Source organism: Dermochelys coriacea, chromosome 2 (genome assembly GCF_009764565.3).
Source record: "Dermochelys coriacea isolate rDerCor1 chromosome 2, rDerCor1.pri.v4, whole genome shotgun sequence".
In the NCBI taxonomy this organism is placed as follows: domain Eukaryota; kingdom Metazoa; phylum Chordata; order Testudines; family Dermochelyidae; genus Dermochelys; species Dermochelys coriacea.
In genome coordinates, this window is record NC_050069.1 from 136,964,173 (window position 1) to 136,980,389 (window position 16,217).

Genomic DNA, 16,217 nt, shown 5'->3' on the forward strand with positions numbered 1-16,217 from the left:
AGGCAGGCTCCTCCGGGACAGGGGCCAGAGAGGAGGACTCTCCCCAGCCCTTTCCCTGCCGGCAGCAGCGAGCTCTGGGGGAGGAGCCCCCCTTTCCCGCCCCTCCAGCAGCACACTCACTCCCACCACTGTCACTACATGTGCTCCTAGGGCCCCTCTCAGGTCCAGGAATCTCCCTCGCCTCCCCCGTGGTGGGTGCCGGGGGATGCTGCATGCGCCTTCTGCCCGGCTGTTGCCCCTGACTGTAGCCTCACTGGGGGTGAGGGATGGGGCTGCCTCCTTGCCCAGCATGGGGCAGGAGCGGTGACTGTGGGAAGAGGGGCCCCCTGTGCTGGTGGAGAGTCCCGCCAGAAAAGGGAAGGGTCTGAGGTGGAACGGCAGGCTCAGAGTTGGTGTGCCCTGGCAGTGGAGATGTGGGGCACTAGGACCCTGTGGCAGCAGTTGCTGCAGGGAGGCAGCATGGAGCTGCCCGGAAGAGGCAAAGGCAGGGACGCTCGGCTCTGGTCCGGGGAGGCGCGTGGGGGGGCTGGGGGCAGCAAGAGGGGGCTGGGGGATACTTGGGGGGGGCAGCAGGTGGGGTCGGTGGGGACACCCGGCCCCTAATATTGGTGGAGCTGGGCCCCTGGGCTCTGAATATTGCTGGTGCTAAGGCACCATGTGGAGATATAACTCGCTGCCCCTGCTTTCTGCCACCCTGTTTATTTCTCTCTTGTCCCAACCAAAAAAAAAGAAAAGAAAAGGAAAAAGCACTCAGGGCATTTAAACTAAACTTATTACAGAAGTTGGCAGGTGAAGCCAAAAGAAACTTGATATAGTTTGCATGGGGATGTCTTTCACATCACACTTCATTTAGTTCCTGACAAGGATTGAGCCTTTTGCATGAATTGAGCTTTCCAGTGTCTATGGGTAAATGTAAAAACACTTTCACTTCATCTTCTTACATGGAGGGAGAAGGGTTCTTTTAAATGAACAACATGGAAGGATTATGGAGCTTGAACAACAGAAAGTAAGGAATCTTGCATTTCTTTTTGGAATGCAGGCTGAAGAGGAGAGGAAACAGCAGGAACTGGCAGCCATTCAGAAAGCCCAGAAGGAAGCAGAGCTGAAGCAAGAGCTGGAGAAGCAGAAAGAAAACAAACAGGTGGAAGAGATCCTGCGCCTGGAGAAAGAGATCGAAGACTTGCAACGCATGAAGGAGCAGCAAGAGCTGTCCTTGACAGAGGCTTCCTTGCAGAGGCTGCAGCAACTCCGAGATGAGGAACTCAAACGGCTTGAGGATGAGGCATGCCGAGCAGCTCAAGAATTCCTGGAGTCTCTGAACTTCGATGAGATTGATGAATGTGTCCGAAACATCGAGAGGTCACTTTCTGTGGGCAGTGGTTATTCTGCCAAGCTCAATGAACTGACTGGGAATGTGTGCAGTGAAAAGCCCAACTTTAACTTCAGCCAGCCGTACCCTGAGGAGGAGGAGGTGGACGAGGGCTTTGAAGCTGATGATGATGCGTTTAAGGATTCACCCAATCCAAGTGAGCATGGCCATTCAGATCAGAGGACGAGTGGCATTAGAACTAGTGATGACTCTTCAGAAGAGGATCCTTATATGAATGACACAGTAGTGCCCACAAGTCCTGCTGCTAGCAACACCATGCTTATTGCTTCCGGCCACGACTCTCTCAGTCTCCACAACTCTTCGAGTGGTGAATCCACATATTGCATGCCAGAAAATGTGTCCTGCAAACCCCAAAATTCTGAGGAACTGATTTCTCCCGATGGGGACTATGATTATGATCAAGATGACTATGAAGATGGTGCCATCACTTCTGGCAGCAGCGTGACTTTTTCTAATTCTCACAGTAGCCAGTGGTCTCCTGACTACCGCTGCTCAGTAGGGACGTACAACAGTTCTGGAGCGTACAGGTTCAGCTCTGAAGGAGCCCAGTCATCTGTGAGTACCTTTATTTCTTGTTATCCACTAACATTATACATTCAGAAGAAATGGTAGTTAAATTTTTCCTTGAATGGTAGAGGTACCAAATCCAGTAGCTGTGTCTGTTCCTATAAATACGCACGTACATTATATATAGCTTGACCTTGCTTACACTGAACTTGGACATAGTTATCTATTGGCAACTAGATACTATTGGGATGGGTGTACTAGAAATCCACAGACAGATTAGATGTATGAATTGCATTCCTAGTTTGAGGGTTATATCCTTCTATCAGTTTTGATGCAGAATTTCCCATTAATTTCAATCGGGAGTTCCATACTTGGATTAGAGTACAGTCTAAGTACAGTTCTTATATGGGGAAGATGAGTAAATTCATTATAAGAAAATTCAACTATATATACAGGATAGAATAGTATTGAATCAACTGTTTGCAAAAAGCCTAGAGAAACTAAATACACAAAACCTTTCTTTGTCAAAAGTAACTATCGTATAATAACAAATGTTCATACTATTGAATGTGAATTCTTGGGACACTTCTTTCTCCTTTGTAGAAGGTTCTTCTTCAGGGCCGTTTCTCAAACCCGCTGTAGGCTTTCAGTCCTTTTATTCTTCCAACCATAAATCTCTTGAAAGAACTTGGTTTCATCTACCAAATATACACCCAAAAGATTTATGGTTGGGAGAATAAAAGGACTAGAGCCTATAGTGTGTTTGAGCAACCATGAAAACATACAAATATTGACTGGCTCTGAGGGCAGAAGCAGCATTAAAATATCTTGGATTGTTATATTTCAGGCAATAAAATACAATGAGCTAATTTTACTCTTGTTTTGACTGCTGTTGCCCTAGGAATAAGTTGGTATTTCTTTGGCTAATTGTGTGGGGTTTGTTTTCTCATCAGCTTATTTTTCTGGGGAAGGCTCTTCCTACAGGGAAGAAATAAACTCTGGCACCTTTTCCCTCCCTGACATTAGGGAATTAGCTCGTGTGGTACTGTTTGGGAACTTTTCCATGCCTAGGATACCTGGTGACCAATTTCCCACCTCAGAGAATGGGTGAACAATTACATGTTTCATCCTGATACATTTCAACAGTGTAGACTGAAGACTCCTTCTATCCCCCATCCCCTGCATGGTTATCTGTGTATGAAACCAGATCAGGAACTTGACAAACCTCTGAATGTTTAAGGGCTCGGGGGGGACAGGAGGGGAAGTTACCCCATACCTAAGGATACTCTGTAGATTTTCCGTTTTGAAAACCATCTAAATTGAGTGTTACATACAGGCCTTGAGGGGTGGGAGGAGGTAGCGCACACCAGTTGCACCCTTCCAAATGATAACTCCCTTTAACAGCAGTAAAGCTGTTATATAGGTTTGTTATATATAGACAGTAGGGCTAATTATAAACCAAGTGCACAGTGTGAGCTGCTGAGCACTCTGAGCTTCCTTTGACTTCAGTGGGAATGGTGAAAGCTCAGTTCTCCTCAGGATTAGACTGTAAGGATTAAATTTAGATGCATAAATTCATGAAGGGCCATCAGGCTCTGGGCAATATCTGAGGAGGCAGTGACTTTGCCAATGTTCCAGCCGAGGTAGGGGGCTTCTTTTTCAGACGGGATGCCGGAATGGGCCACACTGTTCAACACAGTGGGAGGCATTTCAGACATGCCTAAGTGAGTTAGTTATGCCAACAGAAGTTAAGCAACAAACTCACTTAGCTGTTTTTGAAAATCCCACCCTGTATTCCTGACTGACAGCTCCAAAATGAAATTGTCAGCCCAGGAAAAGAAGATAAATAGACTGAAAGTCTGCCCACAATGCAAATTGGGAGAAGAAAGAGCCTTGTTCCCAGCAACACTGTCTATTCTGACCCCCCTTTTTTGTCCCCACGGCATCTTTCCTTCCTCACAGGAGCAACCTGGGGATTACTATCAATGAGGATAATAACTAAAATGGGGAACATTATGTTCCCAGCTAGAAGAGTATAGAGATGGTAAAGATCCTCCAAGAGCTGTTTCAGAAGTGGGTAGGGTTAACCTTCCATGTGTGTTTCTCTCCTCTCCCCACCCATCCCCATTATTCTGTTGTGCAATACATACCTGACCACGGAGCATGTGTTGTAGAACACATCACAAAATGTTATGGTATCAGACTTCAAAAAATCTGCTATATAAAAATCTAAACTTTGCTTTTTCTTAAAATGTTTTTATGCTGCAGCCATTAGCCATTCTGCTGTAAGCTCCTTCCTATATTAGAGGCAGTTAATGTTTGTTTGACACACTATCCTTCTTGCCTCGTGGCTGCTCATTTCACCTTTCTTCCCCAGTTTGAAGACAGTGAAGAAGACTTTGACTCCAGGTTTGATACAGATGACGAACTTTCCTACCGGAGGGATTCGGTCTACAGTTGTGTCAGCTTGCCGTACTTCCACAGCTTTTTATACATGAAAGGTACAGAGCCGACCAGAGCTGGTTAAAGAACCAAAATGTTCAGAAATCTCTCTAGTATTTTCCCGTTTTAAGGATTACAACTCCACTTCAGTACTGCTTGCTGTTTTATGATTTCATTAAGGGGCGAGAGAATGACTTGGAGAGAGCCATTCTCAACTTGCAATGCATCCGATGAAGTGAGCTGTAGCTCACGAAAGCTTATGCTCTAATAAATTTGTTAGTCTCTAAGGTGCCACGGGTACTCCTTTTCTTTTTATTCTCAACTTAAGCTCTGACTGCAGTGTCTTGTATAAGGCAGATTGCAGATAGTTCCTCTTCTGCAAAGGGACATGGACGGAGCAGCTCAACTTCATTACCTTTTATAGTCCGCATTTATTTCACGTAACATCTTCACTGACTAGTGAACAGCTGAACATTGGATATGTCGTATAGAGTGGCAAGACAGCCTAGAAAGCCAGGTTGTACCAGAGATAAAGAAGAGACTGTTCCTGCCCCAAAGACGTTCCAATCTAAATAGATAAATACAAACATTCTGACATGCAGTGTACTAGGAGCCAGTGCCAGAGACCACTCTGAAGTCAACAGGAGTCTTTCAGTGGGCTTAGGATCAGTAATCCAAAATAAGGCTATATTACAAAGCACCACAAGAGATTTAGGAAAGAATATATTCAGGAGTTTTTTTGTTATGGTTCTTAGTTTTCTCAGCAGATGAGTGGCAACAGCCTATAGGTTGTATTCTATTCTATATATGAGTTTTATCAATGTAGTGCCCTCACGTAAGAAGACGTGGGAACTTACATGAACCACAAAAATTTGCTCTTCCTCTCCCCTCTAACAACAATGACAATTACTCTACAAACCATGCAACACCACACAACTCTCCTTACTAATCACAACATAATTCCGTTCACAAATCCAATATTACAAAAATACACCCACCCCCCAAAAATAAATCCTTAAAACCAGTTAAAAACCAGACATCCAGAGGGCATGTCAGACATAAATCACAACCAAATTAATGAGTAAATATCCTCCAGATACATTGCCATCCTACAATGGACAGAGTTAAGATTGTCTGAGTTTCTGTCAGCATGATGACTGTGACTGATTCGTATAGAGATGGTGAGGTATTTGTGAGTGGGTGTGTATGTGTGAAAAGGTGATGTATGCAGAATGGCTTTATGCTGTGGCCTGGCCTACCCTCAAAAGTTTTACTAGTGTAACTTTGTTGATTGGGGGATGGGTTTTTTGCCAATGTAGTTATATTAATAAAATCCTAGTGGGGTTGCAATTAGTTCTGGTATCACTTATTTTGCTTCCCAAACCATATTAAGCTATATTGGTATAAACACAGTTATACAGGTATAACTGCACCCACACTCTGGGAGTTATGGTGCTTTAGCTGTGCTTGTATAGTTAAATCAGCAACAGTTTCTATGGTAAATTCAGTTTCCTGAGCTGTACCAGCTCTGGTGGTTTTGAGTTTGGTATTATTTGCTCATAGCAACCTTAAACGTTTAAGGAAGTTTTTTGTAAGTTTGAATATGTATTAAACTCTAGTGTTAGCATTCCTTTTGTTGGGATAATCTACTAGGGGCCTAATTCTCATTCACAGTAAGGCCCATTTACACCGTTCACCCACTTTAAAGCTGTTTTACATTCCCAGAACAGTGTGAGGTGGCCTTAGGGTATATGAAAATGAGGTCTTCAGTCTCATGATTCATAACAGAAAAGCAGCGATACTGTCACTTCAGTGATTGGTTAACACCTTCCCATTGTCAGTGTTGATTCAGTCTCTTGATTTCATTATAAATAAAGGTTACTTATTTGTTAGTTTCTTCAAGATAGACATACTCATGATATTAAATTTTTTAGACTGATGTTTTTTGTTGTTTATTTTAATGTAACCTTTTAAGCTAATCCTCTCTCTTTTCTGCCAGGCGGTTTAATGAACACATGGAAGCGACGCTGGTGTGTCTTGAAAGACGAGACCTTTCTGTGGTTCCGTTCCAAGCAGGAAGCTCTCAAACAGGGCTGGCTGCACAAAAAGGGGGGTGGATCATCTACGCTTTCCAGAAGAAACTGGAAGAAACGCTGGTTTGTCCTCAGACAATCCAGGCTCATGTACTTTGAAAATGACAGTGAAGAAAAGCTGAAGGGCACCATTCAAATCCGAACAGCTAGGTAGGTTTAGATGTGCATTTTGGTTGGACATAGCTTTACATAAACACCTGTCAGGGCTCAATCCTGAAAGGTGCTGAGTGCCCTCAACTCCCATGCATTCATATATGTGTTTATGTGTGTGTGAGAAAAGTACTCAGCACTGTCCTAACTTGATTCCAATTTAAGTCGACTGAGGCCTTAATGTAGTCAAACCAACGTTGAGCACATTTGAAAATCCCAGCCCTACTTATTCAGTAGTCATTCTGGACAGTTTGAGAAATGCTGTCAAGCCTTCAGCCACAGGGAGACCTGGAATGAAGAAGGTAAAAGAAGTATTGTCTAGCCTTTAGTCTTAGTAATTTTTAATCTACTGTGAGTCACAGTCAGATGTCTTCTCAGGGAGGCCTGTAACCACACTTACGTTTATCTTTAATATAAATGCACTGATTTACTGGCCAAACCAGTTTTCTAAAAGTATATGGCTGTTAAAAGAGAGCTTTATAATGGAAGCTGGTTACAACCTTAACTGTGGAGAGGCTACCATCTCTCCGCACTATACCAGATTCTTATAATTAATCAAAGTGCTTTCAGTCACATTTTCAGTACATTTTCACAACACTGTATGGGGCTTTAATTATGCAACCTGCCATTGACTTTAATTGGAATCAAGTCACTAAAACTCCCACACAGCACTTTAACAATGTAGGAGTGGGAGTATATACTGTTATCAGGTACAGTTAGTTCCACGTGTGTCGCAATTCCAAGCCTCTGAAGGCATGTTTGAAAAAAAGATTTTCTATATGAAAATGTCTTTACTTTCTCTTCTAAAATTTCAGTACATCTTAGGTTTGAGGGTGGGGGGTTCCTAAGTGGGTATGAAGATGAAAGACTGATAGTGCTGTGTAGTCTCAGTTCTGTGTGGCAATGTGTGCCCTACATGGCTTTGCTAATGTATGTTAGGATTGGTTACAACACCTTGTTCCTGTTCTCTGCTTGCCTTGAGCACAGCCTATCATTTGTATTCTATTACTACTGACTTATTTTAAACCTAAATCAAAGTTCCGTCAAGTTTTCTTTGTGGAAGTGGCTGCTCTCTGTCTACTCTCTTGGCTTGATCCAGTGCCTACTGAAGTGAATGGGATTCCCATTGACTTCAGTGGGCTTTGGATCAGGCCCTTTGAGCATGTACAGATCTGTCACAATAGTAGTAATGGGCAGCTACTGCCATAGTAAATCCATGAATATAGATCTTGGATTCTTACAACTAGCCTTCTGTTACTCTTGAATTCGATATTCACTTCTACCATATTGGTTATGGTTAAGGCTCTGTGTTTGTCACAGGGGTCTTTCTGTGACCTCTCTGACTTCTGCAGTGGCTGGTGCACCTGGCCCGGAGGCCACCTGAGCAGCTTGGGCAGCCCCCAGACCAGGCTGGGGCAGTCTCAGGCCCCCCTGCCCACCAGCAGCAAGAGTTTGGGTGTGGGAACCTCAGAGGCAGGGGTTGGGGTGCCGTGCAGTGCTTACCTGGTGGGAGGAGGGTTCCTGGAAGGGTGACTGTAACTCCCCTCCCTCAGGTCCTAGCTGCATGTGTTGCCTCCGCCCACAGGAACCACCACCGCAGCTCCCATTGGCCATGGTTCCCAGCCAATTGGAGCTGCAGAACAGGGGCTTGGGGCGGAGCGGAGGCAGCACATGGAGCTAGGAGCTGGGGTTGCCACTTCCCAGGAGCCAGGCAGGGAGTCTTCCCCTACCCCTTTCCCCCACGCCACCTGAGCACTTCAAAAGGGTTGGTCTTCAGAAGATGGGTGCTCAACACTTCCTGGAAACCAGGGCCCTTTAATGTGTCTTAAACTGGGCACCCAAAAACTGACGGACAAAATGCCATTACGTTTGAAAATGCATCTTCAGCAACCCCTTGAATATTTTAAGGAGTCAGGGTAAGATCTTATGTTTCTTTTCCTCAACACTGGTTATTTTTTCAGAGATGGCTCTCTTCCCCCTCATTAGTAAGGTTTTTCTTTGTTGTTGTAAGTATTTATTTTTTAAATGACAAGTGGGGAAAAAAAGGCCACTTTAAAAAGTGAAGCTTCACAGTGCTTTGAACATGGATAACTTGGACAGTGGCTACTATGGCCATGACAAATATTGTTTTGGTGAATTGATAATGTTTAAGTAACAGGAATCTGCATTACACATCTTAAGTGAATCAGGGTAAAACAAGTAAATATTATTCTGAAATATTAGGGTGTCAAAGCTGCTCACTAGAAGGGCATTGTCACCGTGCATGGGGTATGTCTCTAGTGTTAATTCTGGCATTTGCATCCATTTCAGAGAGATTGTTGATAATACCGGTAAAGAAAATGGGATTGATATAGTAATGGCCGACAGGACCTACCACTTGATTGCCGACTCTCCTGAGGATGCTAGGTAAGAGAATCATTAAGCTTTTCATCTCCATATCATTCCAACTCTTGCAAACAGCAGCAATGTGTTGACAGTCTTTTACATGCAATCTCTGAAGGTATTGGCCAGCAGTATTAAACTCACTGCATTTAATCCCCTTTGAAAGATCTTGTGAGGCAGTTGGAAATTGCAGCCACCAGAGGCTGCCAATGGCAGTGTGTTACAGAAAAGAGTCATATCAACAGTGCTGCGATAACCAGGATTCGGCCATGTGTCGCTTCCCAGCCTGCTCCCTGTGACAACCTTTAATGTGCTCTTGCCTGTACAGGGTGATTTCCTTTGGCCACTTCTCTCACTGCTTTTTGTGCGTCTCAGGCCCTTCTTCACCTGCTTAAAAAACTGGTGCAATCCATATGATCCAATATAGGCTGTCTGAAATAAAGCCCTGGTCTGGCAGGCTCCTACACTGTTCTCTTTGCAGGATTAGAGCTTAAAATCTTTTCATATGTGAGATTTCACATGGTCATTGTAATTCAGAGGAGTGCACTCACATTCACAAACGAGAAGACTGGTATTTAGAGAAAAGCACATGATCTCCATCTGCTCAGCTGTTAAAGGTCTTAGAATCTGATACGGATCCTTGGCAGCAGCAAGGAAAAATTGCTAACCATAGTCTCATGGGCTAGGAGCAAGCTAAAGCTGCTAGATCTATTACATTCCAAATCCAAAAATCTGAATTTAAAAAACTAACTGCAATGGCTGAGTGACAATATCCTTCTTGCCTACCACATCATTTACAAAAACAAAAGCATTAAAATGTAAGAAAATAAAGTTTTTTTTAAATTTTACACTGCCCACTGAGCTGGACTCCCAGGATGAGAAGTGAGGATATGTGGGTATTTTTACTCAGTGGCCTCATCTAAGTTACTTAGTGCTAGATCGATAAGGGACTTAGGTACCTAATTCCAATATTTAGACTCCACTGAGATCCTGATAACCCCACTCACCTGCCACCTAACCATGTAGACGCCTAAGTCTGAATCAGTAAAGTTCTCTAGGTGCCTAAGTTTCTACCAGGAGACATGCAATATCACCTAAGTTCTGATCCCACTGAGCTGTGCAGCATCCTAGCTCATGCCTAAGCCAGGCCTGGTGGGATTCACAAACTAGGCATTTCCCTGCCTATCTTGCATGTGGGGTGACCAGACCCCACACAATTGGGCCTCATATAAAAGATAGCTGGGAGTGACCAGATTGGGAGTTTTTCAGCTGGGGTGTGTGTGATCATCGCAGAATGCTTAATAGCCCAGTGGTTAGGTCTCCCACACTCCACATAAGTGTCTTCAAATCCCCAGTCTGCCTGAGTTGGAGCAAGGACTTGCGCATGGATAGTTGGTAGTGTGGCTCCTTCAGTCTCTCCTGTTGAAGCTGTTCCACTTTGTATAAACAATTGTTCACTGGACCAGAGAGAGACGGACACTATAGCCTGCTGGTCAAGGCACTCCCCTGTGTACGGGGAGACCCAAAGTCAAGTACCTGCTCTTTATCAGGCAGAGCAAGGATTTGAAATCAGATGTCCCACCTCCCAGTGAATACCCTAACCACTAGGCTATGTAAGTGAGAGAGGGGCACTCTTGTTCATGAGCACATGTGAGAAGGCTGACCTGGCTTAGCCATCTAACTCCAGAAGTGGGTTCAGGGCTGTGAATCCTAAGTAGAGATAGATGCCTCCCTCCAACCTGGAGCAAGGTGTCTAACTATGTTTGAGGGGCAGGTCTTAGGTCCCCAGACCCCGTCCTTGGCACTTCCTAGTGGCTAGCTTAGGCAGCTCCCCACTCAGCATGCTGGCTTCTGTGGATCCTATTCTTAGCTGCCTTTCTCTCCCCTGGCAATGTATAGGGAGCCTGGGCACTTAACTCATGGCTGAAGATTCCATTAGGCAGCAGGGCATCTAAAAGTCAGGTGTTTCAACACTGAGCTTAAGTCCCCTTTGTGGATTTAACCCTTAACATTTCTATTACTCTTTTTTCTCATTTGTAAAATGGGAATAATGCTTCCCTCCATCACAGGGGTATTGAATATAAATTAATTAAAGTTAGTAAAGGGCCTTGACATCTTCCGATTGCAGTTCTTCTTATTCATACTTTAAAGGGCTACTTTTATTAGGCTATAACAGCACAGTTAATTCAGTGATCTCTTTTGAAATTAAAATGAGCTGCTAAATCTTCCTTAAAATTATAATCTGAATCCATTTGTAAACTTTCCATTATTAATTTGAGAGATTTATCATAAGATACAGTAACATATTTATGACTATGAGCAGGCTGGGAAGCGACACATGGTCGAATCCTGGTTATCACAGCACTATTGATGTGGCTCTTTTCTGTACCATGCTGCCATTGGCAGCCTCTGGTTGCTGCAATCTCCAACTGCCTCACAAGTATAAAGATCCAGTTAGTTACTTTTGTCTGTTTGAACTACTCTACTCTCTGGCAAACTGCTCTATTGAGAAGCCAACAAGAAATTACCAGAGTTTAAGGGCTTTCATGTTCTCAGTCACGTATCTCTACCTTTTTCCAAAACATAGGAAGAGACAGGTTTCAGAATAGCAGCCGTGTTAGTCTGTATTCGCAAAAAGAAAAGGAGTACTTGTGGCACCTTAGAGACTAACAAATTTATTTGAGCATAAGCTCTCGTGAGCTACAGCTCACTTCATCGGATGCATCTGGTGGAAAAAACAGAGGAGAGATTTATATACACACACAGAGAACATGAAACAATGGCTTTATCATACTGTAAGGAGAGTGATTACTTAAGATAAGCCATCACCAGCAGCGGGGGGGGAGGGGGGGAAGAAAACCTTTCACAGTGACAAGCAAGGTAGGCTAATTCCAGCAGTTAACAAGAATATCAGAGGAACAGGGGGGGTGGGGTGGGGGGGAGAAATACCATGGGGAAATAGTTTTACTTTGTGTAATGACTCATCCATTCCCAGTCTCTATTCAAGCCTAAGTTAATTGTATCCAGTTTGCAAATTAATTCCAATTCAGCAGTCTCTCGTTGGAGTCTGTTTTTGAAGCTTTTTTGTTGAAGGATAGCCACTCTTAGGTCTGTGATCGAGTGACCAGAGAGATTGAAGTGTTCTCCAACTGGTTTTTGAATGTTATAATTCTAGACGTCTGATTTGTGTCCATTCATTCTTTTACGTAGAGACTGTCCAGTTTGGCCAATGTACATGGCAGAGGGGCATTGCTGGCACATGATGGCATATATCACATTGGTAGATGCGCAGGTGAACGAGCCTCTGATAGTGTGGCTGATGTGATTAGGCCCTATGATGGTATCCCCTGAATAGATATGTGGACAGTGTTGGCAACGGGCTTTGTTGCAAGGATAGGTTCCTGGTTAGTGGTTCTGTTGTGTGGTGTGTGGTTGCTGGTGAGTATTCCACACAAAGATGGACTACAAGCCGTCAGGAACAGTATCCCCGATACTGTCACGGCTAACCTGGTGGCTGAACTTTGTGACTTTGTCCTCACCCATAACTATTTCACATTTGGGGACAATGTATACCTTCAAATCAGCGGCACTGCGATGGGTACCCGCATGGCCCCACAGTATGCCAACATTTTTATAGCTGACTTAGAACAACGCTTCCTCAGCTCTCGTCCCCTAATGCCCCTACTCTACTTGCGCTACATTGATGACATCTTCATCATCTGGACCCATGGAAAAGAAGCTCTTGAGGAATTCCACCATGATTTCAACAATTTCCATCCCACCATCAACCTCAGCCTGGACCAGTCCACACAAGAGATCCACTTCCTGGACACTACGGTGCTAATAAGCAATGGTCACATAAACACCACCCTATATCGGAAACCTACTGACCGCTATTCCTACCTACATGCCTCTAGCTTTCATCCAGATCATACCACTCGATCCATTGTCTACAGCCAAGCTCTACGATATAACCGCATTTGCTCCAACCCCTCAGATAGAGACAAACACCTACAAGATCTCTATCATGCATTCCTACAACTACAATAGCCATCTGCTGAAGTGAAGAAACAGATTGACAGAGCCAGAAGAGTACCCAGAAGTCACCTACTACAGGACAGGCCCAACAAAGAAAATAACAGAACGCCACTAGCCATCACCTTCAGCCCTGAACTAAAACCTCTCCAACGCATCATGAAGGATCTACAACCCATCCTGAAGGATGACCCATCACTCTCACAGATCTTGGGAGACAGGCCAGTCCTTGCTTACAGACAGCCCCCCAATCTGAAGCAAATACTCACCAGCAACCACACACCACACAACAGAACCACTAACCCAGGAACCTATCCTTGCAACAAAGCCCGTTGCCAACACGGTCCACATATCTATTCAGGGGATACCATCATAGGGCCTAATCACATCAGCCACACTATCAGAGGCTCGTTCACCTGCGCATCTACCAATGTGATATATGCCATCATGTGCCAGCAATGCCCCTCTGCCATGTACATTGGCCAAACTGGACAGTCTCTACGTAAAAGAATGAATGGACACAAATCAGACGTCTAGAATTATAACATTCAAAAACCAGTTGGAGAACACTTCAATCTCTCTGGTCACTCGATTACAGACCTAAGAGTGGCTATCCTTCAACAAAAAAGCTTCAAAAACAGACTCCAACGAGAGACTGCTGAATTGGAATTAATTTGCAAACTGGATACAATTAACTTAGGCTTGAATAGAGACTGGGAATGGATGAGTCATTACACAAAGTAAAACTATTTCCCCATGGTATTTCTCCCCCCCACCCCACCCCCCACTGTTCCTCTGATATTCTTTTCAGAGTAGCAGCCGTGTTAGTCTGTATTCGCAAAAAGAAAAGGAGTACTTGTGGCACCTTAGAGACTAACAAATTTATTAGAGCATAAGCTTTCGTGAGCTACAGCTCACTTGAAGTGAGCTGTAGCTCACGAAAGCTTATGCTCTAATAAATTTGTTAGTCTCTAAGGTGCCACAAGTACTCCTTTTCTTTTTCTGATATTCTTGTTAACTGCTGGAATTAGCCTACCTTGCTTGTCACTGTGAAAGGTTTGCCCCCCCCCCTTGCTGGTGATGGCTTATCTTAAGTGATCACTCTCCTTACAGTGTGTATGATAAACCCATTGTTTCATGTTCTCTGTGTGTGTGTATATAAATCTCTCCTCTGTTTTTTCCACCAAATGCATCCGATGAAGTGAGCTGTAGCTCACGAAAGCTTATGCTCTAATAAATTTGTTAGTCTCTAAGGTGCCACAAGTACTCCTTCTCTTATAGGAAGAGACAGTGACTTTAGTTTAGTGTTCGTTTAGTATACACACCACACACATTCAGGTTACTTTACCTGCTGGCGTTTTCCCTGTTTCTGTTTCCACAGAACACAATTGTTCTAAAATATCTTGGTTCCAGTGGGAGATGTGTAAAGATTTTCAGAGGTGCTGAAGTCAAGAGAGCTCTGAATGTTCAGCACTGCTGAAAAGCAGGTCCAAAACTAATTTAGAAGAATCTGTTTGCTAATTCTGATTACATTGAATGAAATGGTCTGAGGTCTGTGTTGTTCCCTATGCAGGTTAATCTCACACATGGGATGGAAATGCCACAAATTTTGTACTTATTGTTTTCCTTGCATTGTTCTGGTGTGAGGAAAAGGGACACATGCATGCAAACAAACAGTTTGGGGGTTAGCAGAAGAAACCTGCTGATCCTCTGAGACCCAATCATTAACTTGCAGAGCCAAGTGCCATTTTCCTTTCAACTAAATGCAGGGTTTTCATTCACTTTTAACTATGTAATTTTAAAAAAATATTTTAGGAAAATATGTACACTACTTGTACTTGAAGTTAAACTTTTTGATCACTTTTTTTAAAAATACTATTACGTGCCCATGCTAGCTGTTGTATAATACAAGGTTTGTAGGTGGCTTATACTGTGAGGTCTGGCTTCTTTGATATGATTTATTTAATATACTGAATTTTAAATAAAATACCTGTGGGTCAGAATCTGGAAAGGAAAGGAAAGATGAATCACTGTTTATAATCTGAAGGAATACTTTGGGTTTAGGATCCTTTAAGAGTTGAACCTATCCCTCCCTCCCTCTTCAGAGGGGCTCTTCTCATGTTAATACTCCCTCCAGCAAGGGAGGGCTGGAAGTGATGCTCTCTGGAATCTGTGTCATTCTGAGCACTGACTGGGGAGCTGTTTGAGAGCTACTAGACACTGGGTTAGAACTGGGCCAGGCGTCCATAATGAAACCATTTTGCCTGCTTTCAGATTTTGTCACAAACCTAAGTTTCAGGCCAAGTTCAGGAAAAGGGTTGTGCAACTTTTGATGAACGTGGGTTTTGAGTAATCCAGGGCTAATTTATGACCATGAGTGGAAACCATGTGAGACATTTCCTAGGTTTGAATGGTTTCACCTGAAACTTGGCTGCTCTCCTTCAAGAATTGCCCCTGCCAATCTCCATTGCTAGGGCACCTGCACCTTCAGGATGCAGGTACAGAGCCAGCTGGAAAACAGTGTCCAATGTGGATCCAGATTTTTCTTCCAGAGGTACATAAAGGACCATAACCCTATTCTCAGCTTCTTTCCTACTGCCATAGGCTCTGGATCAGAACCAGCACTCTTGTTCACTCCCATTTCCTAAATACTGAAGTTTTTATAGCTGCTACTAATTAAAATGTTACCTTTGTGGAAGGAGTTAGGCAGGCTACTAAACCCCTGGCTGTTGTGATGCTGTTTTAACAACTTAGTCTGTCTAGAACTGTTATCAGGAGTCCAGTTTCCAGATGTGTATGGATGTGGAAACCTGGCATTTCCTAAACACCACAGTTTTCAATTACGTATGTGTGGGCAGAGGATCCATGAATGTAGGCAATTGTTTCAAAGAGGCCTCTAAACTTAAATCCACAGTTTTGCATAGAAAATGTTCATGTATACACAACTTCTGCACCTGAAAAACTGCAGTTGCAAAAAGTGTGAAGATGCAGTTTTAGAGGCTGGGATGAGGCCCTTTGAAACTTGGCCCTAGGGTAAGTATCTTTAGAATGGCAAGTTAATATCTCAAAGAATGAAGTTCAGGAAACCTGCATAACTGGCCAAGTTCGGTGCTCATATTTCAGTGGGATTGCACAAGGTAATCGGGTTCTAACTCTACAGGGACCAAAAGTAGATGAAATATATCCCAAAGGCAGACCACGTGGCTGAAGTTTAGCCC

General features: G+C 43.7%; 1 protein-coding gene and 2 long non-coding RNA genes across 4 annotated transcripts in view; 1 reads left to right on the forward strand and 2 right to left on the reverse strand.

Moving 5' to 3' along the window:
- MYO10 (myosin X) overlaps positions 1-16,217 on the forward strand; it is a 280,919-nt gene that overhangs the window by 237,949 nt on the left and 26,753 nt on the right. For both annotated transcript variants that reach the window (XM_038390800.2, XM_043508449.1), the window contains exons 25-28: positions 1,040-1,945; positions 4,275-4,398; positions 6,339-6,582; positions 8,893-8,988. In XM_038390800.2, the coding sequence (XP_038246728.1) occupies positions 1,040-1,945; positions 4,275-4,398; positions 6,339-6,582; positions 8,893-8,988 (1,370 nt within the window). The remainder of the gene's footprint in view (positions 1-1,039; positions 1,946-4,274; positions 4,399-6,338; positions 6,583-8,892; positions 8,989-16,217) is intronic.
- LOC119851251 overlaps positions 1-16,217 on the reverse strand; it is a 124,098-nt gene that overhangs the window by 37,852 nt on the left and 70,029 nt on the right. The gene's annotated exons all lie outside the window — the stretch shown is intronic.
- On the reverse strand, positions 90-13,185 carry LOC122458812. Its single transcript, XR_006279090.1, has 3 exons — positions 13,172-13,185; positions 12,868-12,875; positions 90-679 (listed from the first exon to the last, which is right to left on the reverse strand). It is a non-coding gene; the product is annotated as an uncharacterized LOC122458812 (long non-coding RNA).